General features: G+C 38.4%; 1 protein-coding gene across 1 annotated transcript; it reads left to right on the plus strand.

Annotated features, from left to right (window-relative positions):
• The first annotated feature begins 24,033 nt into the window (after positions 1 to 24,033).
• On the plus strand, positions 24,034 to 26,280 carry LOC100363344 (SMR2 protein-like). The gene is made up of 4 exons (XM_002729415.2): positions 24,034 to 24,097; positions 24,949 to 24,990; positions 25,850 to 26,035; positions 26,135 to 26,280. The coding sequence occupies exons 1-4, from the start codon at positions 24,034 to 24,036 to the stop codon at positions 26,278 to 26,280; spliced, it is 438 nt and encodes a 145-aa protein (XP_002729461.2).
• The last annotated feature ends 998 nt before the right edge of the window (positions 26,281 to 27,278 follow it).

Consider the following 27,278-nt stretch of genomic DNA (forward strand, 5'->3'; position numbering starts at 1 on the left):
GACAAGGTTTCCATAAAAGAAAGCATATGTAATCTAAACTGACAGTCTCATGTAACCAGACTGGACTTGCAATGGTAGGACTATGACACCAACCAACACACAAAACCTTCAACCCTCAACTGCCCTGCCTAGAAGATGATCTGGGGCAATTTTGGTTCAGTTTGTAGGTCTGACAAAATGATGACTGGCCTTTCTGAAGGACCACTAGAGGGAGCACACACATGTCTGACACTACATGGACGGCAGGACCCACCAACTAGGTGGCTGAGAGTCCCAAGAAAAACCCAAGAGAATAGGGGGGAAAGTCAATGTAATGATTCCTAATGATATTCTGCTATAATCATAAGTCAGTGCCTAGCTCTTTCTTTAACAGAGCGTTTCCCCACAAGAATACCCTTGGCAGGGAATAGAGAGGCAAAGATTAAAACAGACGCAGAAGGAACACCCATTCAGAGCCTGCCCCACAGGTGGCCCATACATATACAGCCACCCAATTGGACAAGATGGATGAAGCAAAGAAGTGCAGGCCGACAGGAGCCGGATGTAGATCGCTTCTGAGAGACACAGCCAGAATACAGCAAATACAGAGGCGAATGCCAGCAGCAAACCACTGAACTGAGAACAGGACCCCCGTTGAAGGAATCAGAGAAAGAACTGGAAGAGCTTGAAGGAGCTGGAGACCCCTTATGAACAACAATGCCAAGCAACCAGAGCTTCCAGGGACTAAGCCACTACCTAAAGACTATACATGGACTGACCCTGGACTCTGACCTCATAGGTAGCAATGAATATCCTAGTAAGAGCACCAGTGGAAGGGGAAGCCCTTGGTCCTGCTAAGACTGAACCCCCAGTGAACGTGATTGTTGGGGGGAGGGCGGCAATAGGGGGAGGATGGGGAGGGGAACACCCATAAAGGAGGGGAGGGGGAGGGACTAGGGGGATGTTTGCCCGGAAACCGGGAAAGGGAATAATAACACTCGAAATGTAAATAAGAAATACTCAAGTTAATAAAAAAAATAAAAAATAAAAAAACTAAAAACAGAGCGTTTCTCCAATCAACTGATGATAATAGATGCAAAAACCAAGAATCAAATATTAGAAACCACTCAAAAGGGAGAAGATTTTAGGGGTATACAGGGGTAAAGGACACCAAAAGATAAAGGCCCCCAAAATTAAATTATCATGAGTCATAGAGGTTCAAGGACACTGAAATAACAATCATAGAGCCTGCATGAGTATTAGCTAGATCCTCAAACAAAAGCTGTGGCTGTATAGATTGGAGTTTTCCTGAGACTGTTAACAGAATGAGTAGGTGTGTTTCTGACTCTTGCCTGCTCAGGGGACACTTTTCCACCTACTAGATTGCCTAGTCCACTCTATGTCAGCGATTATGTGTAGATTTATTGCATCCTGTTGTGCTTTTGCTATCTCTGAAAGACCTGACGTTACTGAAGGAAAAAGAAGAGCAGTGGATCTTGTGGGAAGGGGAGGTAGGGGCACTTAGATGAGGGAAGGAGGGTAGCCTATAGTACATGTGTATTGCATAAGACAAATATAAGGAAAAAAGAAAAATGTTAAAGATTTCTAAAGTTATATAGTCATATAGTTATATAGTTATAAAGGTCAGGCTGAGCTTCATAAAACCGTATCTCAAATACAACTAATAAATATCATATCATTACAAATAAATGTCAACCTGTATCACACAGGGTGTCAGTAGAGACTAAATTGTAAGAATCCCTTCAGGAAAAAATGGTCAGGAGATTTGCTCTCATTTAAAGGTGCTAATTGCGAATGGAGTGTGATGAAAAGATTTAGTTATTAAGAAATGTCAATTAAGTTTAATTTATGTGGGTAGGCTAAAAATGAGCCTTGGTTTATGGGATATTTTAAAACATTAGTAATTGAGGAGAAATTAACTTTTGTAAAGGAAAATTAGCATATATCACATAGGAATGATATATATATATTATTGTTGGTGGCTAACAGGCTATAGTTTTAGAATTATTTAATAAGTTTGTTTCTGATACAGAGAGGGAGGCATTTAATACATCACTCTAAGCCTAGAGCATCAGGGTTGGGACACAGATATGCATACGGTTCTATCTCCAATTACATGCTTATGCAGTTACAAATAATTTCACAGTTATAACCTCATGACATAAATTTACATATTGATAGAATTTAAATTTTTATATCCATTCAAATTGTTTGGAAAGTGTTCCTTCATCAATATTATACAGGTTACATTATTCAACAACATTGTTTGAGTATTGTGTCCACTTGAAATGACACACTGTATACCTCTGCCATACCCTATTCTGTTGAGCCAATATCCAAAGTAGGAACAAAATGCTTAGGACATTCTGGTGTGTCAGATAAGAGATCAGTGGAGCCACTAGTCCACCATTCCTTTGCTCCTCTTATGAAGGGGAATTTTGTTTTTGTGTGCCCTCCATCACATACTGCAGAGAAAATCCAAACACTCCTCAAAGACACATGTAGTCCTGCTCACTGCAGGCCTGCTAGCCCTGAGCTCAACTCACTTCACCGATGAAGGTATGAAAATTTGAATATGGATATTTGTAATTGTGAGTGGGGCATAGGAGACCACACTGCTGAGAGCAAAGCAGAATGGAGAAAAACTGACTTTTGAATTCACAGGACAAAGGTAAGATCAGTTATGTCTTCAGTAGGAGTCAAGAACTGTTTGCTATTAAACTATATTTAATGCTGTGTAAAAGAAATAACAAAGCAGCCAGGGTAAGAGTTTCAATCTTAAAGATATGTTTCATTCCTATGTTGTCCAGTTTTATGGTAAATAGCAAGGCTGATAATGAAGACCAACTAAGAAAATATCTTGATAATCAAAGCACACAGTAGTTACAACTAGATAGATTCTACACAGAATGCAGGATATATAAAAGAGATAAAAACTATCACATTTCCTTCAGAGGCAGTGTGTCACATAAGGAATGTTACTTTCTCTAGAGAAGGAAATAGATCAGAATCCATTGTACACAATTCCCATATTCATTACTTCAGGAGGAAAAAAGCAGTATATGTAATTTTGTCCAAAAGTTATATTCTTAGATTCATTCTGAGAGCATGTAAATAGAAAAAAGTGTTTAGAGATAGAAAGGTGTGAACAGAAATGAATATTAAAATATGGAGAGTAAAACCAGGTATGGTTCCTTATTCCTATAATCTCATCCCTGGCTTGGAAGATCAGGACTTCACCCACTGCCTCCCTCCTCCCTGCCCTGGCATTCCCCTTCACTGGGTGGTCCAGCCTTGGCAGGACAAAGGGCTTCTCCCATTGATGCCTGATACGGCCATGCTTAGATACATATGCAGCTGGAGCCGTGGGATCTTCCATGTGTACTGTTTTGTTGGTGATTTAGTCTCTGGGAGCTCTGGGGGTGTCTGGTTTGGTTGATATTGTTGTTCTTCCTGTGGGGTTGCAAACCCTTTCAGCTCTTTCATGCTTCTCTAACACCACCATTGGGAACCCTATTCTCAGTCTAATGGTTGACTGTGAGAGCCTCTCAAATACAGCTATATATGTCTCCTGCCAGCATGCACTTTTTGCCAGGAGAAATTTGTCTGGGTTTGGTAGATGTATATGGAATGGATCCCCAGGTAGGGTAGTCTCTTATGACCTTTCTTTCAGTCTCTACTTGATATTTTGTCTGTGTATTTCCTCCTGTATTCTGTTCCCCCTTCTAAGAATGACAGAGGCATTCACACTTTGGTCTTTCTTCTTCTTGACCTTCATGTAGTCTGTGGATTGTGTCTTGGGTATTCTGAGCTTTTGGGTTAATATGCGCTTATCATGAGTGCATACCACGTGTGTTTTGTGATTGGATTATCTCACTTGGAATGATATTTTCTAGTTTTTTCCATTTGCCTATGGATTTCATGAAGTCCTTGTTTTTTATTAGAGTAGTAGACCACTCTGTAGATGTATCACATTTTCTGTATCTATTCCTCTGTTGAAGGCCATTTGGGTTCTTTCCAACTTCTGGCTATTATATATAAGGCTGCTATGAACATAGTGGAGTATGTGTCCTTGTTATAGTATATATATTCGGTATATGCCCAGGAGGGTATAGCTAGGTCCTCAGGTAGTACTATGTCAAATTTCAGAGGAACTGTCAGACTGATTTCCAGAGTGGTTGTTCCAGCTTTCAATCCCACCAACAATGGGATTTCTCCTCATCCAAATTCCTTCTGAAATATAGTCATTTTGCTGAAATGAAAATAGGAGTAATGAACCCTATTCAAATTTCAGAAACAAGCCACCCTCTTTACTCTTAGACTCTGACCAGAGCAATAAAATTCAGTAAAAATTATAGTCTTCATAGCACATTTGCCTGTCCCGTGGAGAAGCAATGTCTGTGAAAGGAGATGAGTGAGAAATATATCTACTGCTTCTCCCTTGCTAGGAGAGAGCTTGTATCTTCTCTAGTGGTATTTATCCCAACAAAAAGGTTATATAAACAAATATGTAGAACTATGGGACTGTATCTTATTGTTTACTATATTACGTCCCACTGCTTGGTATAATAATCAAATGAATTATTGTAATATGAGTATAAATATTCACTTAATCCAGAAGCTGCATTTTTATCCTATCCACTTCCAAATAACTGCGCAGAGAAACCAAGATTCATTTTAAAGCTTTAGCTCATTAGTTGGGCAGGCAAACCCATTAATTGTATAAGTAAATCTGGCTACCTCCCAGTTATGATCCTAAAATACTTGCGTCTTATTTTTTGTGTGGCTCTTTGAGCTACAGATGTGTTTCCATAATCTCTCACTGGAACCCTTCCTCATGGCTCAATCAACTTTCATAGTCCTGGCAGATCTGTATCTCACTCCCTCTCTCTCCATTTGCAGACTGGTGTAAGGTATGCCCAATTCTCTCTTTTGGCCAGACATTAGGGTGATCAGCATTTATTGACAAGGCAAAGTATAAATATTAAGATTTGTTTACACAAACTTAAGGTAGGAGGTTTTTATATTATGTTGTTGATTGAAACACTATATGAGGGCAAAGTAATCAACATTTGAATGAATAAGAACAAATTTTATACAGTGCACTAAAACATTGGGCCTATATAGAAGATATATGGACATTCATGCTGTTTTTCTCTCTCCCCTAGAATTCTACTGTAGAGTTCCAGCACCACCAACTTCAAGCACAAAACACTGATAGAAATGGACAGACTGTAAGTCAATGCATTGTTCACATCACTTCTACTGAGAGATTTTCTTCATTTCCTTTATTATTTTGAAACTTACTAATTTCTTCATTTACTTTTTATTATTGGTAAAAATAAGACTTTGAACCTAATTTTGTAATTTTTTATGACATACCCAATCCAGGAATACATATAAGAGATTAGTGATATATGAAAAGAGGAACTGAAACTTAAGAAATAGTTTTTTGTTTGTTAAAAAACAAACTAGAAAGTTTATAGATTGTATTTTAATGAGTTTGAGATTCAGATGGCTTACATCTGAATAAAAGGTAGAATAGTTTTTTTTTTAATTGGGTTTGCATAGACAGATAAATCATGGTAGAAGAGATTATGTGTTAAGGTCAGGTAGATAAAATGAAAGGAAACTCTTTTGTCTAATCTTATATAACCTGTTCTTAACCTACACAGAGGCAGAAGGACAAAACCAGAACCCAGGATTAAGATTCAGTTTACCAAGTCCAGACACTGCCCAGACCTGAAGGGACACAGTCAACAGTTCTCTGCACACAAATCCCTTGGGATCAAGAGCTAAACCTTCAGAGGGGCAGACATGCCTGGGAAGCCAGAAGAGACTACACTCTGCCCACATTTTTGACTTCAGAGGAAAAGGCCTAATGCCATCTGGGACCCTGGTGAACAGGGGCTCCAGGAAAACACTGCGCAGGCCCTCCTGGTTACCACCCTCACCGAGAGCTCAAAAGCAGCCCCCCCACGAGCAACTAGACCTGCGGGACCACTTTTCTGCTGCAAGCGACCTGCCTGGTGGACTCAGGACACAGGTCCACAGGAACAGCTGAAGAACAGTAGACAGGAAAGACTACACGCCTGAAAGCAGAACACTGTGTTCCCATAACTGTCTGAAAGAAAACACAGCACTGGAGAAAGAGGAACACTCCTCCATTGTTGGTGGGATTGCAGACTGGTACAACCATTCTGGAAATCAGTCTGGAGGTTCCTCAGAAAATTGAACATTGAACTGCCTGAGGATCCAGCTATACCTCTCTTGGGCATATACCCAAAAGATGCCCCAACATATAAAAAAGACACGTGCTCCACTATGTTCATCGCAGCCTTATTTATAATAGCCAGAAGCTGAAAAGAACCCAGATGCCCTTCAACAGAGGAATGGATACAGAAAATGTGGTACATCTACACAATGGAATATTACTCCGCTATCAAAAACAATGACTTTATGAAATTCGTAGGCAAATGGTCGGAACTGGAAAATATCATCCTGAGTGAGGTAACCCAATCACAGAAAAACACACATGGTATGCACTCATTGATAAGTGGCTATTAGCCCAAATCCTTGAATTACCCTAGATGCCTAGAACAAATGAAACTCAAGACGGATGATCAAAATGTGAATGCTTTACTCCTTCTTTAAAAGGGGAACAAGAATACCCTTGGCAGGGAATAGAGAGGCAAAGATTAAAACAGACACAGAAGGAACACCCATTCAGAGCCTACCCCACATGTGGCCCATGCATATACAGCCATCCAATTAGACAAGATGGATGAAACAAAGAAGTGCAGGCCGACAGGAGCTGGATGTAGATCTCTCGCGAGAGACACAGCTAGAATACAGCAAACACAGAGTAGTATGCCAACAGCAAAACACTGAATTGAGAATAGTACCCCCATTGAAGGAATCAGAGAAAGAACTGGAAGAGCTTGAAGGGGCTCGATACCCCATATGTACAACAATGCCAATCAACCAGAGCTTCCAGGGATTAAGCCACTACCTAAAGACTATACATGGACTGACCCTGGACTCTGACCTCATAGATAGCAGTGAATATCCTAGTAAGAGCACCAGTGGCAGGGGAAGCCCTGGGTCCTGCTAAGACTGAACCCCCAGTGAACTAGATTGTTGGGGGGAGGGTGGTAATGGGGGGTGCATGGGGAGGGGAACACCCATAAAGAAGGGGAGTGGGGGCTCTCTGCTCCCAGACCCCATGAGAGAGAGAGACCTCACCGCCTGGTCAGGTGGGCACTCCTGAGGCTGCAGAGCGGAAGAGACCACCAACACTGCTCACCCCTGCCCACATCCCTGGCCCAAGAGGAAACTGTATAAGGCCTCTGGGCTCCCGTGGGGGAGGGCCCAGGAGCGGCAGGACCCCTGCCTGAGACACCTCCTGAACCTGAAGGAAACAGACCGGATAAACAGTTCTCTGCACCCAAATCCCTTGGGAGGGAGAGCTAAACCTTCAGAGAGACAGACAAGCCTGGGAAACCAGAAGAGACTGCTCTCTGCACACACATCTCGGACGCCAGAGGAAAAAGCCAAAGACCATCTGGAACCCTGGTGCACTGAAGGTCCCGGAAACAGCGGCACAGGTCTTCCTGGTTGCTGCTGCTGCAGAGAGCCCGTGGGCAGGACCCCACGAGTGAACTTGAGCCTCGGGACCACAGGTAAGACCAAATTTTCTGCTGCAAGAAAGCTGCCTGGTGAACTCAAGACACAGGCCTACAGGAACAGCTGAAGACCTGTAGAGGGGAAAAACTACACGCCCGAAAGCAGAACACTCTGTCCCCATAACTGACTGAAAGAGAGGAAAACAGGTCTACAGCACTCCTGACACACAGGCTTATAGGACAGTCTAGCCACTGTCAGAAATAGCAGAACAAAGTAACACTAGAGATAATCTGATGGCAAGAGGCAAGCGCAGGAACCCAAGCAACAGAAAACAAGACTACGGGGCACCATCGTAGCCCAATTCTCCCACCAGAACAAACATGGAATATCCAAACACACCAGAAAAGCAAGATCTAGTTTCAAAATCATTTTTGATCATGATGCTGGAGGACTTCAAGAAAGACGTGAAGAGCTCCCTTAGAGAACAAGGTGAAGCCTACAGAGAGGAATCGCAAAAATGCCTGAAAGAATTCCAGGAAAATATAAATTAACAAGTAGAAGCCCATAGAGAGGAGACACAAAAATCCCTGAAAGAATTCCAGGAAAACATAAATAAACAAGTAGAAGCCCATAGAGAGGAGACACAAAAATCCCTGAAAGAATTCCAGGAAAAAATAAATAAATAAGTAGAAGCCCATAGAGAGGAGACACAAAAATCCCTGAAAGAATTCCAGGAAAACACAATCAAACAGTTGAAGGAATTAAAAATGGAAATAGAAGCAATCAAGAAAGAACTCATGGAAACAACCCTGGATATAGAAAACCAAAAGAAGAGACAAGGAGCTGTAGATACAAGCTTCACCAGCAGAATACAAGAGATGGAAGAGAGAATCTCAGGAGCAGAAGATTCCATAGAAATCATTGACTCAACTGTCAAAGATAATGTAAAGCGGAAAAAGCTACTGGTCCAAAACATACAGGAAATCCAGGACTCAATGAGAAGATCAAACCTAAGGATAATAGGTATAGAAGAGAGTGAGGACTCCCAGCTCAAAGGACCAGTAAATATCTTCAACAAAATCATAGAAGAAAACTTCCCTAACCTAAAAAAAGAGATACCCATAGACATACAAGAAGCCTACAGAACTCCAAATAGATTGGACCAGAAAAGAAACACCTCCCGTCACATAATTGTCAAAACACCAAACGCACAAAATAAAGAAAGAATATTAAAAGCAGTAAGGGAAAAAGGTCAAGTAACATATAAAGGGAGACCTATCAGAATCACACCAGACTTCTCGCCAGAAACTATGAAGGCCAGAAGATCCTGGACTGATGTCATACAGACCCTAAGAGAACACAAATGCCAGCGCAGGTTACTGTATCCAGCAAAACTCTCAATTAACATTGATGGAGAAACCAAGATATTCCATGACAAAACCAAATTTACACAATATCTTTCTACAAATCCAACACTACAAAGGATAATAAATGGTAAAGCCCAACATAAGGAGGCAAGCTATACCCTAGAAGAAGCAAGAAACTAATCGTCTTGGCAACAAAACAAAGAGAATGAAAGCACACAAACATAACCTCATATCCAAATATGAATATAACGGGAAGCAATAATCACTATTCCTTAATATCTCTCAATATCAATGGCCTCAGCTCCCCAATAAAAAGACATAGATTAACAAACTGGATACGCAACGAGGACCCTGCATTCTGCTGCCTACAGGAAACACACCTCAGAGACAAAGACAGACACTACCTCAGAGTGAAAGGCTGGAAAACAACTTTCCAAGCAAATGGTCAGAAGAAGCAAGCTGGAGTAGCCATTCTAATATCAAATAAAATCAATTTCCAACTAAAAGTCATCAAAAAAGATAAGGAAGGACACTTCATATTCATCAAAGGAAAAATCCACCAAGATGAACTCTCAATCCTAAATATCTATGCCCCAAATACGAGGGCACCTACATACGTAAAAGAAACCTTACTAAAGCTCAAAACACACATTGCACCTCACACAATAATAGTGGGAGATTTCAACACCCCACTCTCATCAATGGACAGATCATGGAAACAGAAATTAAACAGTGATGTCGACAGACTAAGAGAAGTCATGAGCCAAAAGGACTTAATGGATATTTATAGAACATTCTATCCTAAAGCAAAAGGATATACCTTCTTCTCAGCTCCTCATGGTACTTTCTCCAAAATTGACCATATAATTGGTCAAAAAACGGGCCTCAACAGGTACAGAAAGATAGAAAGAATCCCATGCGTGCTATCGGACCACCACGGCCTAAAACTGGTCTTCAATAACAATAAAGGAAGAATGCCCACATATACGTGGAAATTGAACAATGCTCTACTCAATGATAACCTGGTCAAGGAAGAAATAAAGAAAGAAATTAAAAACTTTTTAGAATTTAATGAAAATGAAGGTACAACATACCCAAACTTATGGGACACAATGAAAGCTGTGCTAAGAGGAAAACTCATAGCGCTGAGTGCCTGCAGAAAGAAACAGGAAAGAGCATATGTCAGCAGCTTGACAGCACACCTAAAAGCTCTAGAACAAAAAGAAGCAAATACACCCAGGAGGAGTAGAAGGCAGGAAATAATCAAACTCAGAGCTGAAATCAACCAAGTAGAAACAAAAAGGACCATAGAAAGAATCAACAGAACCAAAAGTTGGTTCTTTGAGAAAATCAACAAGATAGATAAACCCTTAGCCAGACTAACGAGAGGACACAGAGAGTGCGTCCAAATTAACAAAATCAGAAATGAAAAGGGAGACATAACTACAGATTCAGAGGAAATTCAAAAAATCATCAGATCTTACTATAAAAACCTATATTCAACAAAACTTGAAAATCTTCAGGAAATGGACAATTTACTAGACAGATACCAGGTATCGAAGTTAAATCAGGAACAGAATAACCAGTTAAACAACCCCATAACACCTAAGGAAATAGAAGCAGTCATTAAAGGTCTCCCAACCATAAAGAGCCCAGGTCCAGACGGGTTTAGTGCAGAATTCTATCAGACCTTCATAGAAGACCTCATACCAATATTATCCAAACTATTCCCCAAAATTGAAAGAGATGGAGCACTACCGAATTCCTTCTACGAAGCCACAATTACTCTTATACCTAAACCACACAAAGACACAACAAAGAAAGAGAACTTCAGACCAATTTCCCTTATGAATATCGACGCAAAAATACTCAATAAAATTCTGGCAAACCGAATTCAAGAGCACATCAAAACAATCATCCAACATGATCAAGTAGGCTTCGTCCCAGGCATGCAGGGATGGATTAATATACGGAAAACCATCAACGTGATCCATTATATAAACAAACTGAAAGAACAGAACCACATGATCATTTCATTAGATGCTGAGAAAGCATTTGACAAAATTCAACACCCCTTCATGATAAAAGTCCTGGAAAGAATAGGAATTCAAGGCCCATACCGAAACATAGTAAAAGCCATATACAGCAAACCAGTTGCTAACATTAAACTAAATGGAGAGAAACTTGAAGGAATCCCACTAAAATCAGGGACTAGACAAGGCTGCCCACTCTCTCCCTACTTATCCAATATAGTTCTTGAAGTTCTAGCCAGAGCAATCAGACAACAAAAGGAGATCAAGGGGATACAGATCGGAAAAGAAGAGGTCAAAATATCACTATTTGCAGATGACATGATAGTATATTTAAGTGATCCCAAAAGTTCCACCAGAGAACTACTAAAGCTGATAAACAACTTCAGCAAAGTGGCTGGGTATAAAATTAACTCAAATAAATCAGTTGCCTTCCTCTATACAAAAGAGAAACAAGCCAAGAAAGAAATTAGGGAAACGACACCATTCATAATAGACCCAAATAATATAAAGTACCTCGGTGTGACTTTAACCAAGCAAGTAAAAGATCTGTACAATAAGAACTTCAAGACACTGAGGAAAGAAATTGAAGAAGACCTCAGAAGATGGAAAGATCTCCCATGCTCATGGATTGGCAGGATTAATATAGTAAAAATGGCCATTTTACCAAAAGCAATCTACAGATTCAATGCAATCCCCATCAAAATACCAATCCAATTCTTCAAAGAGTTAGACAGAACAATTTGCAAATTCATCTGGAATAACAAAAAAGCCAGGATAGCTAAAGCTATCCTCAACAATAAAAGGACTTCAGGGGGAATCACTATCCCTGAACTCAAGCAGTATTACAGAGCAATAGTGATAAAAACTGCATGGTATTGGTACAGAGACAGACAGATAGACCAATGGAATAGAATTGAAGACCCAGAAATGAACCCACACACCTATGGTCACTTGATTTTTGACAAAGGAGCCAAAACCATCCAATGGAAAAAAGATAGCATTTTCAGCAAATGGTGCTGGTTCAACTGGAGGGCAACATGTAGAAGAATGCAGATCGATCCATCCTTATCACCCTGTACAAAGCTTAAGTCCAAGTGGATCAAGGACCTCCACACCAAACCAGACACACTCAAACTAATAGAAGGAAAACTAGGGAAGCATCTGGAACACATGGGCACGGGAAAAAATTTCCTGAACAAAACACCAATGGCTTACGCTCTAAGATCAAGAATCGACAAATGGGATCTCATAAAACTGCAAAGCTTCTGTAAGGCAAAGGACACTGTGGTTAGGACAAAACGGCAACCAACAGATTGGGAAAAGATCTTTACCAATCGTACAACAGATAGAGGCCTTTTATCCAAAATATACAAAGAACTCAAGAAGTTAGACCGCAGGGAAACAAATAACCCTATTAAAAAATGGGGTTCAGAGCTAAACAAAGAATTCACAGCTGAGCAATGCCAAATGGCTGAGAAACACCTAAAGAAATGTTCAACATCTTTAGTCATAAGGGAAATGCAAATCAAAACAACCCTGAGATTTCCCCTCACACCAGTGAGAATGGCTAAGATCAAAAACTCAGGTGACAGCAGATGCTGGCGAGGATGTGGAGAAAGAGGAACACTCCTCCATTGTTGGTGGGATTACAGACTGGTAAAACCATTCTGGAAATCAGTCTGGAGGTTTCTCAGAAAATTGGACATTGAACTGCCTGAGGATCCAGCTATACCTCTCTTGGGCATATACCCAAAAATGCCTCAACATATAAAAGAGACACGTGCTCCACTATGTTCATTGCAGCCTTATTTATAATAGCCAGAAACTGGAAAGAACCCAGATGCCCTTCAACAGAGGAATGGATACAGAAAATGTGGTACATCTACACAATGGAATATTACTCAGCTATCAAAAACAATGACTTTATGAAATTCGTAGGCAAATGGTTGGAACTGGAAAATATCAACCTGAGTGAGCTAACCCAATCACAGAAAGACATACATGGTATGCACTCATTGATAAGTGGCTATTAGCCCAAATGCTTGAATTACCCTAGATCCCTAGAACAAATGAAACTCAAGACGGATGATCAAAAGATGAATGCTTCACTCCTTCTTTAAATGTTGAAAAAGAATACCCTTGGCAGGGAAGAGAGAGGCAAAGATTAAAACAGAGACTGAAGGAACACCCATTCAGAGCCTGCCCCACATGTGGCCCATACATATAGAGCCACCCAATTAGACAAGATGGATGAAGCAAAGAAGTGCAGACCGACAGGAGCCAGATGTAGATTGCTCCTGAGAGACACAGCCAGAATACCGCAAATACAGAGGCGAATGCCAGCAGCAAACCACTGAACTGAGAATAGGACCCCCGTTGATGGAATCAGAGAAAGAACTGGAAGAGCTTGAAGGGGCTCGAGACCCCATATGTACAACAATGCCAAGCAACCAGAGCTTCCAGGGACTAAGCCACTACCTAAAGACTATACATGGACTGACCCTGGATTCTGACCACGTAAGTAGCAATGAATATCCTAGTAAGAGCACCAGTGGAAGGGGAAGCCCTGGGTCCTGCTAAGACTGAACCCCTAGTGAACTAGACTATGGGGGGAGGGCGGCAATGGGGGGAGGGTTGGGAGGGGAACACCCATAAGGAAGGGGAAGGGGGAGGGGGATGTTTGCCCGGAAACCGGGAAAGGGAATAACACTTGAAATGTATATAAGAAATACTCAAGTTAATAAAAAAAAAGAAGATATTATAATTTATCATGGTAAAATCTTTGAAGATGTGATTATAAGGTCTCATGGGAGATATTAAAGTAAACAGAACAAAATTGATAGCAAATCAATCACAGCAGAGACTTACTATCCAATTTTTTAACATGTGTAATTCAAACATATAAAATACACATTTCATTTCTGGCACCTAAAAAGTCAAATTAAATAACAAGTACATTATTTAAATTATGTGTGTAAGTGCAAAAAGTAAGAAGATAAAGGCCGAGGCCAAAGTGCTCATTACATTTGTGAATTAACCTTTCTATTTTCTCTTAATTTTTCTTTTTTATTTGGTTTTTTATTGACATTTCGAGTGTTGTTCTCTTTCCTGATTTTCTGGCCATAAACTCCTTATCCCATCTCCTATCTCCTTCTTCTACAAGGATGGTCCCCCTCCCAACCCCCTCCAATTTCCCCTCCCCCCCTTAAATTCCCCAGAACTGGTGAATCCAGCCTTGGGAGGACCAAGAGCTTCTCCTCCCATTGGTGCCCAGCAAGGCAGTCCTTTACTATCAGAATGGCTAAGATCAAAAACTCAGGTGACAGCAGATGCTGGCAAGGATGTGGAGAAAGATGAACACTCCTCCATTGTTGGTGGGATTGCAAAGTGGTACAATTACTCAGGAAATCAGTCTGGAGGTTCTTCAGGAAATTGGACATTGAACTATCTGAGGACCCAGCTATAACTCTCTTGGGCATATACCCAAAAGGTGCCCCAACACATAACAAAGACACATGCTCCACTATGTTCGTAGCAGCCTTATTTATAATAGCCAGAAGCTGGAAAGAACTCAGATGTCCTTCAACAAAGGAATGGATAAAAAAATGTGGTACATCTACACAGTGGAATATTACTCAACTATCAAAAGCAATGAATTAACCTTTCTTTTGTTGTGTAGAATATATCTGCTTCCCATCACCCTGGAAGAAACATTGGTTGTTAAAGTATTTCTGTAAGCATATGATATACCTGATTATGTAATTGCTGCAAAAAGTAGGGTAGACAGTTCATAATTCTATCAATTGACTTGGTGGGAAGTCTTCCTAGTCATGTTAAAGTAAGATAGAAGACTTAAAGTTTTATTCAAGTGTAATAAATTAAACAAAATGATTCATATGATCAGTTAAGAATTCAGAGAAATAAGAACAGATAAAAATAAAGTTACTATTAATTCTTTCTTAATTTTCATACTCTATGCTTATGCTTTTCTAATTCTCTGCTATTTTCTACTTTGAAGAAATCAAGGTTACAAAAATTAATAATATCACACACACACACACACTTCTCCCTTTTAATTTATTTTTCTTGTCACAGTAAAACTAAGCTCACTGGTTAGATGGAGATTAAGCAAAATAAAGAAAATCTAGTAAGTGGCTTTTAACACTGGTGTCAAAAGAATAAAATAATTTATCATTTCTTCTAGATGATATTTAAATACAATAGGAGTGTCTGTGCTCAGAAAAATGCACTCATCTCTTCAAGCCTCAATTTCTGCCAGTAATATGGAAATTACCAAAGTTACTCTTTTGTTATAATTTTAATTTTATAATATGCTATTAATAGATACTACATCAGAGTTTAGCATAGCTTTGTTTAGTAAATGAAATGCCCAAATTTTTATTTTTATTGCCATGCTTGAATAATAAAACATGCCTTTCTACTAGGTTATCACAGTTATTTTTTATTTATTTATTTATTTATTTTATTAACTTGAGTATTTCTTATATACATTTCGAGTGTTATTCCCTTTCCCAGTTTCCGGGCAAACATCCCCCTCCCCCCTCCCCTTTCTTATCGGTGTTCCCCTCCCAACCCTCCCCCCATTGTCCCCCTCCCCCCAACAGTCTAGTTCACTGGGGGTTCAGTCTTAGCAAGACCCAGGGCTTCCCCTTCCACTGGTGCTCTTACTAGGATATTCATTGCTACCTATGAGGTCAGATTCCAGGGTCAGTCCATGTATAGTCTTTGGGTAGTGGCTTAGTCCCTGGAAGCTCTGGTTGCTTGGCATTGTTGTACATATGGGGTCTCGAGCCCCTTCAAGCTCTTCCAGTTCTTTCTCTGATTCCTTCAACGGGGGTCCTATTCTCAGTTCAGTGGTTTGCTGCTGGTATTCGCCTCTGTATTTGCTGTATTCTGGCTGTGTCTCTCAGGAGCGATCTACATCCGGCTCCTGTCGGTCTGCACTTCTTTGCTTCATCCATCTTGTCTAATTGGATGGCTGTATATGCATGGGCCACATGTGGGGCAGACTCTGAATGGGTGTTCCTTCAGTCTCTGTTTTAATCTTTGCCTCTCTCTTCCCTGCCAAGGGTATTCTTGTTCCCCTTTTAAAGAAGGAGTGAACCATTCACATTTTGATCATCTGTCTTGAGTTTCATTTGTTCTAGGCATTTAGGGTAATTCAAGCATTTGGGCTAATAGCCACTTATCAGTGAGTGCATACCATGTATGTCTTTCTGTGATTGGGTTAGCTCACTCAGGATGATATTTTCCAGTTCCAGCCATTTGCCTACGAATTTCATAAAGTCGTTGTTTTTGATAGCTGAGTAATATTCCATTGTGTAGATGTACCACATTTTCTGTATCCATTCCTCTGTTGAAGGGCATCTGGGTTCTTTTCAGCTTCTGGCTATTATAAATAAGGCTGCAATGAACATAGTGGAGCACGTGTCTTTTTTATATGTTGGGGCATCTTTTGGGTATATGCCCAAGAGAGGTATAGCTGGATCCTCAGGCAGTTCAATGTCCAATTACCTGAGGATCCTCCAGACTGATTTCCAGAATGGTTGTACCAGTTTGCAATCCCACCAACAATGGAGGAGTGTTCCTCTTTCTCCACATCACAGTTATTTTTATAAAGATGTTTATTTTCAAAACTTTAAAAACATAAGTCACAACAACTTATATTTTCTTTCTTAGATATGTGTTTCTTCGTTCTTTAAGAGTGAAATAGATGTCCAAGTTGTATAAAAGTCTACAAAATCCAGTTAAAGTTCTCATCAAAATATGTTTTTTCTACTCTTTAGTAACTTGTCTATCTACATAATTCTCTGTCCTTTGAAGTCATGCCTCTGAATAAATTAATAAATAGTAGTCACTAACATTATCTTAATTTTGAGAAAAATATATTGTCCTGGAAGCTCTTACCTTGAACAATTATTATATGTACATCTATAAAATACTTTTGGTTAGAATAACACTCACACTGTTCTTTAAAGGTATTTAAATACTCAAAAGACGTATTTCATTCTCGTGAAAGTAAGATTGTACAAAATTGTAAATGAAGTAGGTTATTAAATAGTACTATGATGCTAGCTTTATGTCAGCTTGATGCAAGCATGAGTCATTTTGGAAGAGGAAATTTCAACTGAACAATTGATCCCATTATATTGGCAGTGGACTGGCCTGTGTCCTGGCCTGTGATGTGGGAAGTATTAGTTCACTCTGGGTAGTGCCATTTTGTCCTAAATGCTATATTAAAAGCAGACTGAATGAGCTATGAAAACAATTGTTAAGTACCACTCCTCCATGACTTTTCTTCAATTCCTGCCTTCATGTTCCTGCCTTCATAGGCTTTGATGATGCACTGGGTTGTGGAAGTGTAAGCCTAATAAACCCTCCTCCCCAAGTTAATTTTGGTTATGTTTTAGCATAACAGTAGGAATTCTAAATAAGACAGTATTGAATATATTTGATTCTTTATATGTTTCACATTTCTGTAATATGGCTATGTAATCTACATTATTTTACATAGATGTTAGCCTCTACTACTATTTCTAGAGAGAAAGATTTTCAAGCTACTTATTTTGGGGTTACAGTGATTCTAGTGTCTTAATATTGATTGCTTATACACAAGATGGAAGAGGTTATTTTCAGGGTGTCATTGTTTTAGTGGCCTTGTTTAAACTGCTCAGCAAAAAAGGCCAATGTGAGTGTCTGTTTACTGCATTATAAATTGCCTGTGTGTTGTGTATTGACATTAGGGGCAGACTGAAAAATGGATTCTATAAGGTGAAACTTCTTAGAAGTGTAAATTTCTGTGGTCCTAGAACATCAAATACCCTAGAGAGATCTGCGCTGCCTTGGAATGTAATTTAAGGACACTGCTCATCATACTGTGGGAGTTTCTTCTGTCAAACAATATGTGTAAGATAAGAGAAAAATCCTTTTTGGTTCTTGATGAAATTCAGGAGAGAAATCAAAGTTGAATATCACATACAAACACCACAGTGAGCATTTAAATATAAACATGTAAAAAATGCTGTTACAAAACTTGAGTAAAGACAAAATACCAAACTTTATTCTCCTCTTGATTATAAAATTTGATGAAAACTTGATTGCAAAAAGGGATAAGATCCTTTTTCTATTTTTAGTGTGGTGACACATTTCTCCTTTGAAAATGTTACAGTTTTTGTATCTGTGGTAGTTGATTTTTTTTTCTTTCAGAAAAGACAGGAAGAACAAATACACTTTGTTGAAGTCTATTAAATGCTTCTCCTGCTTGGGAAAAAGGAGAGTTGAATAATTCAATTTGTTATATTAAAGTTAGCATGCAAATTTATGTATAAATTCTTGACCCAAAATTGTTTCTTTCTGTTTGTAAGTATTTTATATAGCTTTTTTCACTGTAGTATTTCTTAGTAAAAGACTTAGTGTAGTTATGATTCATTTAATGCATACTTTAATACTGATGAGAAGAAATTTATCTTTAGTACATTTTTTTTCAGTTATGTTTGTTTTTTTTCCTATCCCTAGCTAGAGAATTTAGAAAGGTGTTAACATTCTTTGTCTTGTACATTGACAGACTGGGTTAAGAACTGCCAATTAACTGACTTGAGCTTATTAAACATTATTGTCATAATAACCTACTGGTTGTGTTAGGAAGAACGGAAAGCCTGGAGTTGTTGTCTAAAGGTGGATAGTAATAGGCATTGTTTAAAATGGTGGTGCTGTGATGCTCCAAAATATGAATTTACATCCTAAGACTTTAAATTCCCCTGATTCAAAGTTTCATTAGCATTAAGATGAAAAAAGGAAACTTAGTAACGAAATGATGATCCTACATTCACTGATCTTCAACTCTGGAGATAATGACCATAGCACCAAGCTGAGAATTAGTAGGGATAGAAAATTAATAAAGAAAAAAGGACATTGAAAAAAAAAGAAATACAGGACAACACGGGTAAACAAGTAGAAGCCCTTAAAGAGGAAATGCAAAAATCCCTTAAAGAATTACAGGAAAACACAACCAAACTGGTGAAGGAATTGGACAATACCATCCAGGATTTAGAAATAGAAATAAAGACAATAAAGAAAGCACAATGGGAGACAACCCTGAAGATAGAAACCCTAGGGAAGATATCAGGAGTCATAGATGCAAGCATCACCAACGGAATACAATAAAAAAGCATAAGAAAAAGAATAAATTATGTTCTTTTCTTGATAAAAGTCGTTAGAAATTGAGATCACCAATCTAAGCTAAAGAATTTAGCTTTACAGAAGTGCACATGAAGGTAGACTAAGTAACATTTAAAGAAAAAATAATGTAAATTAAGAAAACATCCCTAGTTGAGTGAATGGTATAGGAAAAAATGAGGGCAAAGAGGGTAAGTTCAGTCAAACTCCATTACATTTTTTGAATAGTAAAAATAAGCATTCTTTTAAGCACACCAGAGCATCAATAATAGTGTCAGGCCTTGGGGCCTAGCCTGAGCTGGATCCCAATTTGTACTGTCAATGGACCTCCTTTTCCTTAGGCTCTTCTCCATTTTTGAAACTACAGTGTTTTCTGACAGGTACAATTCTGGTTCAGAGTTTTTGACTATGGGATGTCAATCCCATTCCTCCATTTGTTGCCCTGTGTCTTTGTTGTGTTTTTACTGGAGGTGGACTCTACAAGTACCCCTGCCCACTGTAGGGAATTTCAACGAAGGACCCTACCTTTGAGTACTGAGAGTTTCTTTCACCTCCCAGGTCTCTGGTACATTACATTCTAGAGGGTCCCTCTACATCATAGCTTCCAAGCATGCTTGTTTCTATTATTTCTACTGTCCCTCAGGGCTTCAGTCCTGTTCTCCCACCCCAATACCTGATCATGTTTCCCTATTCTCCTCCATGTGTCCTTTCCCTCTCAGGTCTCTTCCTCCCTTACCCCATTGGAGCATATATATACATACATATATATACATATATATATACATGTATATATATATATATATATATATATAGAGAGAGAGAGAGAGAGAGAGAGAGCTACTTCCAGTTTCCTGAGAAACCTCCAGACTGATTTCTAGAGATGTTTAACCAGTTTGCAATCTCACCATCAATGTAGGAGTGTTCCTCTTTCTCCACATCCTGCCAACATGTGCTGTCACCTGAGTTTTTGACCCTAGCCATTCTGAGTGGTGTAAGGAGGAATTACAGGGTGATTATGATTCACTTTTTCCTGATGACAACGGACTTTGAACATTTCTTTAAGTGCTTCTCAGTCATTCAAGATTCCTCTGTTGTGAATTCTCGGTTTAGTTCTATACCCCATTTTCTGACGGGCTGTCTCCAAAAGGCCAAACAAAAAGCTGAAAGAGTCAGATGCAGATATTTATACCCAACACATGATCAGAAACTGGTGACTCCTTTGTTTGAATTAGGGAAAATCTGGAAGAAGCGGAAGAGGACGGCAACCCTATAGGAAGACCAGTAGTCTCAACTATCTGGACCTCTGAAACCTCTCAGACACTGAGCCACCAACAAGGCAGCATACAACAGTAGAGATTAGGCCCCAACACATGTACAGCAGAGGGCTGCTAGGTCTAGACTCAGTCAGAGAGGGTGGATTTGACCTTCCTAATACTCTGAAACACAGTGAGTGTGGAGGAATGGTGGGGTGGGGATGAGGTTAGGGGCATCTACCTGAAGACAGAGGTAGGAGGTATGAGATGTGGAACAGTTTGAGGGTGGACTGGGAGGGGGATAAATTCTGAACTGTAAGAAAAGATTAAAGAATAATTTTAAAAGACATTCTATAAATAAACAAGTATATTCAATATTATAATCTTAAAGCAGAACTAAATTTTTAAGATATGTAGAATATTAAACTGATACTTGTCCATTCTTCATCTTCACATTCTTCCCTAGTAGCTTGCCAACTCTTTCACAATCTGATTTCTGTTTCCTTTGAGATCAGAGTTAATATTTTTCTTTCATGATACATTACTTCACTCATTGTTGACACTGAAGGAAGGCAGGAAATGGGTCTGAGTTGAACGCCATTTAGCAGAAGCTACCACTGTGTTGCAAGACACATAGCCAATGTCAAGACTGGCTTCTTCCAGGACTTCTGCTTCCAGCAGTACACAGTGTGAAACGCAGAATGATTGTTTGCTATGTTGTTTCTCAGTTTCCCATTGGAGCCTTCCTAAGCTGCCCAAAGAAGACCACTCATGCCATTTTTTCTACCAATTTAGTATCTAGACAAACCATACTTACTGTTCAATTGCATTCAGTAGAAGAAACTCCCAGTGACAAGCACCCTTTCTTTCCCCCTTGAAGCCCTTAAGTATAGAAAGAACTATAAAGGTGTAACTGGAGTAGATTTACCAAGTGCTAGCGTCTTCGCTTCAGAATACACATTCACTTTGGCAAGGGGAAGTATGGGAGTTTAGGATGTAGTTAGAGACTATACTGCTTTAGGAGAGTGGCAGTAATTGGTTTTCTTTATAGAGACTGTTGACTGCTTTTCTTATTTATCAAGCTTCTCAGAAACTTTGGGAAGCTATAGGAGGTATTTTTCATGCTGGAGTTTTCCAGGATGGTTCCAGGTTTATTTTTCCATATAATATGCTCAAAATATGTAGTATCTTTATAACAGTCTCTTACAGTGAAGCTATAGGATGCAACCAGAGACAATTACAACACTGATATTGTTTTGTTTGTGTCCTGAACTAACCAAACTATGGGGATTTTACCATGTCCAGTTGTACTGTTTTGTTTGGTAGTCTCTGCTGCTTGTATGAAGTATTATCAGCCAAGTACTATATTTAATTTAGAGTATACCTGTACTTTGTGGATATAGATATAGATATAGATATAGATATAGATATAGATATAGATATAGATATAGATATAGATATAGATATAGATATAGATATAGATATAGATATATTCTGTTTCAATAAAAGTAAACAGATATCTCCCTACTGTTGCTCAAACATGCATGGTGCTATTTACCTCTATTCCCTCCACTTCTATTAGGCACTCCTTACCACTTAATGTTTTTCCTTTATTTCCCATCATTACTCATAGCACTTTTGTTCTAACATGGCCTTCCTTAAAACTTTTTTTCCTCTATCAAATGGTTGTTATTTTACTTCCATAGCTACTCAATGATATACACAAAATTCTTAAGATTCACAGCTATGAAATATAGACAAACTAGAGCATGGAGCATGTGCTTTACCGTACCTAGGTAACATCATTCATGGTAACATTTTCCATGTCCATTTAGTTAACTACTAAAACATTGAGAAATGATCAATGCTTTCATCATTGAGCTAGAAAACAAGATCAACTGAGGAAACAAACTACTACCCTTTCCATATACAAACTACAACTATACTGCTTAAGAAAAATGTAAATATTCGTATTGACAACAGCATCAAAACCTATCTATAAGGAAACCTAACCAAAGATGTGAAAAATTTTCTACACTGAAAGTGACAAATCTCTTCAGAGATGTAGAAAGGCACCAGAGGGTAAAGGAACTCCCATGACCATGCTGTGGTATCATTAATATTGTAGCATGTGTGTCCTAACAATATTTTGAGATTCAATATAATTTCAATGCAAATACATATGAGAATCTTCACAGAAGTTGTCTAATATCATAAACTTCATCTAAAGAAAAAAACAACACTCTGGATGATCAAAGCTACTCTAAGAATCAAATAATTTTGGGGTGACTACCATATCAGATTTCAAGCATGTTTTAGAAGTATACTTTCAAAAAACTATGATAATAGCAAACACATGTACTTGGATTAATGTAGTGGAAAAGGAGACCAATACTTGAGCATGTATATCTAGAGTTATGTGATGTTTGATATAGTTGCAAAATTTTGACAATGCAGGAAAGGCAGCATCCACCAAATTGATCCTGGGAAAACTGAATGTTCATATGCAGAAAAATAATATCCATACTTACCACTCTACCCAAAAAATAAAATTCAAATGTGTGAAAGATCTTAATGTGAAACCTAAGGTCCTGAAACTATTATAAGAAAACACAGGCAATCCTAAATGACTAAGACCTCATTTGGATAGGACTTAAGGGTAAAATTGACAAACAGGATCACATAAAAGTAAAAATCTGTGCAGCTAATGAAATAATCAGTCCAGGAAAGATAACAGGCCATGGGGTGGTAGAGAAACCTTTCCAGCTATACTTCTGATAAGAGATCAATATCCAGAATACACAGGGAAGTCAGAACAAAAAGACAACCTATAGAGCAAATGGGTCAAACTAAAACTGAAAAGGGACCTATAGAGAGGATTCAAAAAGACAAAATAAAAATGACAAATAAACATTGAAGGAAGTGTTTAAAATTGTAAGAAGGAAGAGAATTTCAAATTAATAGTACATTGAGTTTTCATGTTACACCAGTCAGAATTGTGAAGACCAAAGTGAGCAGACATTGTATCCCGCAGATGTTTAAGAGTGAGCCTCCATTCATTTTTGTGGAAGAGGAAAATAGAAAATCAGTATGAAAATAAGGATCAGGAATTATGAAAACCTAAAGAAAACATTTACCACATATCCCAGATTCACCACTCCTTATTATATGCCAAAGGACCCAACTTGCTTCTCTTCAGATATGAACTCATGTTCACTGTCACCTTAGACACAATAGCTAGGAAGGAAAATAACCTAAAGGTCTTACATGTCTTGAGTAGATTGAGTATGTGGTAAATACAAACCATGGAAAAATACTTGGCTGTAAAGAGACAATTGTCCTTTAATACCAACACCATATTAGGTGTTACTCCTATAGTTAAGGCACATTGAAATTTTCCCACACTCCACCCAGCTGTGCTATTGCCCCAGAGAGAAATAATGGAGCAAGGTCACCCAGTTGATGTTCAAAGATACCTTTGTTTGTCTTGTTTTTATAAAAAGTATGACTGAGCATGTTTCAGGACATAATTTGGAAAAATCCAGAGCCTCCTCCAAGATGCTTGTGGTCCTGCTCACAGCAGAATTGCTGGCCCTGAGCTCAGCTCAGAGAAGAGATCAAGGTACCAAGTATTACAGGGTGGAATCTGGAGACATTCGAGGAAAAGAGGAGAGAAATGAGGAGAGAAATGACAGACATGGGTGAGAAGAAAAGATACCCATAATGTTTCTGTGTTAAAGGTTGGAAACATTGTCTTTAGCATGTAACATGTTTTTTACTTAATATTCTATATTAAATCCATAAAATTCCTAAAGAGAATATGATGGCCCATTTGTGTTTAGGAGAGCCATCTGAACAATATAAAAAAACCATGATAAAAAGGACAGATTTTAGGGAATATTTTCATAGTCCAAACAAATTTTGGGAGCAGCCAGCTTTGCTGCATAGTGGTTGCCAGAAACATGATACAGACAAACATGCCAGGATTAATTCAAAGTACAGAAATGTAGAATAAATTTAATGCTGCAGCTACTGACTTAGAATTATCAGATCCAACTCTATATATTTTACTTAACCTACTTCTTGAATCATAGGCAGATCATGTACTATTTTAACATGGGTACTCAGGGATTTGTCTACTACTTATATTAAGGGTTATTAAAGAAATAATTGAGAGGGACATATTTTCAAGGTGTACTCTGCAGCATAATTTTGAAAATGTAGTGTTATTTCAAATAGATAGCTGTTTGATAGCAGTTATTCTGGACAAATTAAAAAGATCTTTATGTTTTGTTCTGAAGGGTAAATACACAGGGAAATCACCCATGTTCTTGCATAGCTGTACTTTTCCAGAAACATCTCAGATAGTTATGCTTTGACGTTTGACAATGTAAGTCACTTTTTTGTAGGACCTGTGTAAGCTCTGACTGACTGTAGTGTGATATTTCCCTTTATCCTATACTTTATTTATAGAGATCAACAATGCTGAGACATCTGATGTCCAACAACACCCAGGTAAAGACTTATGCCACATCCTTGTATGCTGTTCAACTGTTTCAGTGTGATGTCACATCATATACTTGTCTTACAGATGAGTAAATATTACTTTATCTGTGCATGAAAATAAATATTCCCCAACTGATGATGGAGACATGATTGAGGAGAGAATGAAGGAGAGATTTGTTTGCTTCACACCTGAAATCTACAGCGTGAGATGAGGTAGAAACCATAAGTGCCTCAATAAATGGTTTCTCTGGTTTTGAGAGAATTCATCATTTCATTCTTCCTTGGTGTTCCTGCTCATAATAGAGTTTCATGAACAAGATGGGGTTGTTGTTTTTTCCTGGTTTCACTTTCCTTCCTATTACTAGGTAACTGCCTTTGATTAAAGGAAAAACAGAAGCAAATTGTCCCTAGGTATTTATTGTGTTTTCTGAACACCATTACTGTTAGTCCTTTTTAGTATAGAAGTGTATCGGCATTGAACAGCTAACTTATATTTCATTATACAAATGACAAACTCTAACTCAAACTCTTTGTACATGTAGAGAATTTATATAGTTCTCCAAAGTACAACTTGCAATTTTCCTGATGTTAAGGTGATTTTTCCATTATTTCTATCTTGACTTTGGAAATACCTAATGTGATAAATAATGGTCTAAACCTTTCTGTTCGCCAGAGTTTATGGCACATACTTGTGCCAGAATTACAAAAACAAAGCCCTCTGTATTTTTGGAATGTGGAATTAGAAAGCCAAGAATGAGGATGTCTGGGAGACAGGTTCTCAGAGAAAGGGTTGTTTGATTATGTCAGAGGACAAAAAGAGGAAAGTTCTTTATCAATGTACTCATCTCTTCTGTCTTTTTCTATGCAGATTCTGTGCAACAAACCCAGGACTCAGATTCAGATCTCCCTTCTGTTGATGTAAATTCAGGGAATGTTCAAGAGCATGAATCAACTCCAGCAGCAAATGAAGCGCCTTCTGCAAACCCTGGGAATGAACAGGAACAGAAACAGCAGCAATCACTCCTTGTAGAGAATCAAGAGCCTTTTGACACTGCTGGAAATGATCTGAAAAATCGACAGAGGTTAGGAAAAATACTAAATGTTCCAATGGAACCTGTCTCTTCTTCCTAAAACCCAAAGGACCACCCAAACAAGAAGAATCCAGAGCAGAAACCCTCTCCTCCTAAGACTCTACATTACAAAAGAAATACAAAGCCGCAAATCTATTGTTATGCCCTTGGAATAAGACCACTAAAACCATCTTTGCTAACACCCATTCCTTTTCTACCATGGGCCTGAATAAATTAGGTAAGATGAAGGAGTCAAATTTACTAAATATAAAGATTGGTATTTGTTAAACCATAGTGTCAAAATTAGCTGTCAGCATGTGGACATGGCACTTGCCTCAACCTCAATTGAAATCTTAGCATTGAGACAGTATAGGAGTATACATCTTTGGTAGTGTAAGATGACTTTGCACATGATTTCCGATGTACTTGTGCATTTGAGGAACATAGATCCACAGCTTTTTTATGCTCCACTACTCCTTTATATGTTATTTATTTTATTCTAAATGAATAAATTTCTTTAACAATGTTTATCCTCTGAATTTACCTGGTTTATAGAAGTACAGAATCAGTCTTTCTTTGGTCCTATATCCTTCGAATTAAACCTCAGTGACCTCTCATCTTATATGTATACAATCTTTCCCACTCACACAGGGACATTTAGGTCCATTATCTCTAAGTGATACTTATGGATACCTCTAGCTTTGTTCAGATTTTTATATGTTCTTCTAACACCACCAATATCAAAATAACAGTAAATGACAATCAGTGATTACTAATATATCTTAATATCAATGTATTGAATTCCCCTTCAAAAAAGACATAATCTAACAAAATGGAAATAGAAACAATAAGGAAATAACCCTGGATATATAAAACCAAAGAAAGAAATCAGGAGTCATAGATGCAAGATCACTAACAGAATTTAAGAGATTGAAGAGAGAATCTCAGGGGTAGAAGATACCATAGAAAACATTGACACAATAGTCAAAATGCAAAAAGCAAAAAACTCCTAGTCCAAAACATCCAAGAAATCCAAGAAATAATGAAAAGACCAAATCTAAGGATAATAGGTATAGAAGAGAGCAAAGACTCCCAACTTAAAGGGCCAGTACATATCTTCAACAAAAATGTAGAAGAAAACTTCCCTAACCTGAAGAAAGAGATGCCCATGACATACAAGAAGCCTACAGAACTCCAAATAGATTGGACCAGAAAAGAAATTCCTCC

Source organism: Rattus norvegicus, chromosome 4 (genome assembly GCF_036323735.1).
Source record: "Rattus norvegicus strain BN/NHsdMcwi chromosome 4, GRCr8, whole genome shotgun sequence".
Classification (NCBI taxonomy): Eukaryota; Metazoa; Chordata; class Mammalia; order Rodentia; family Muridae; genus Rattus; species Rattus norvegicus.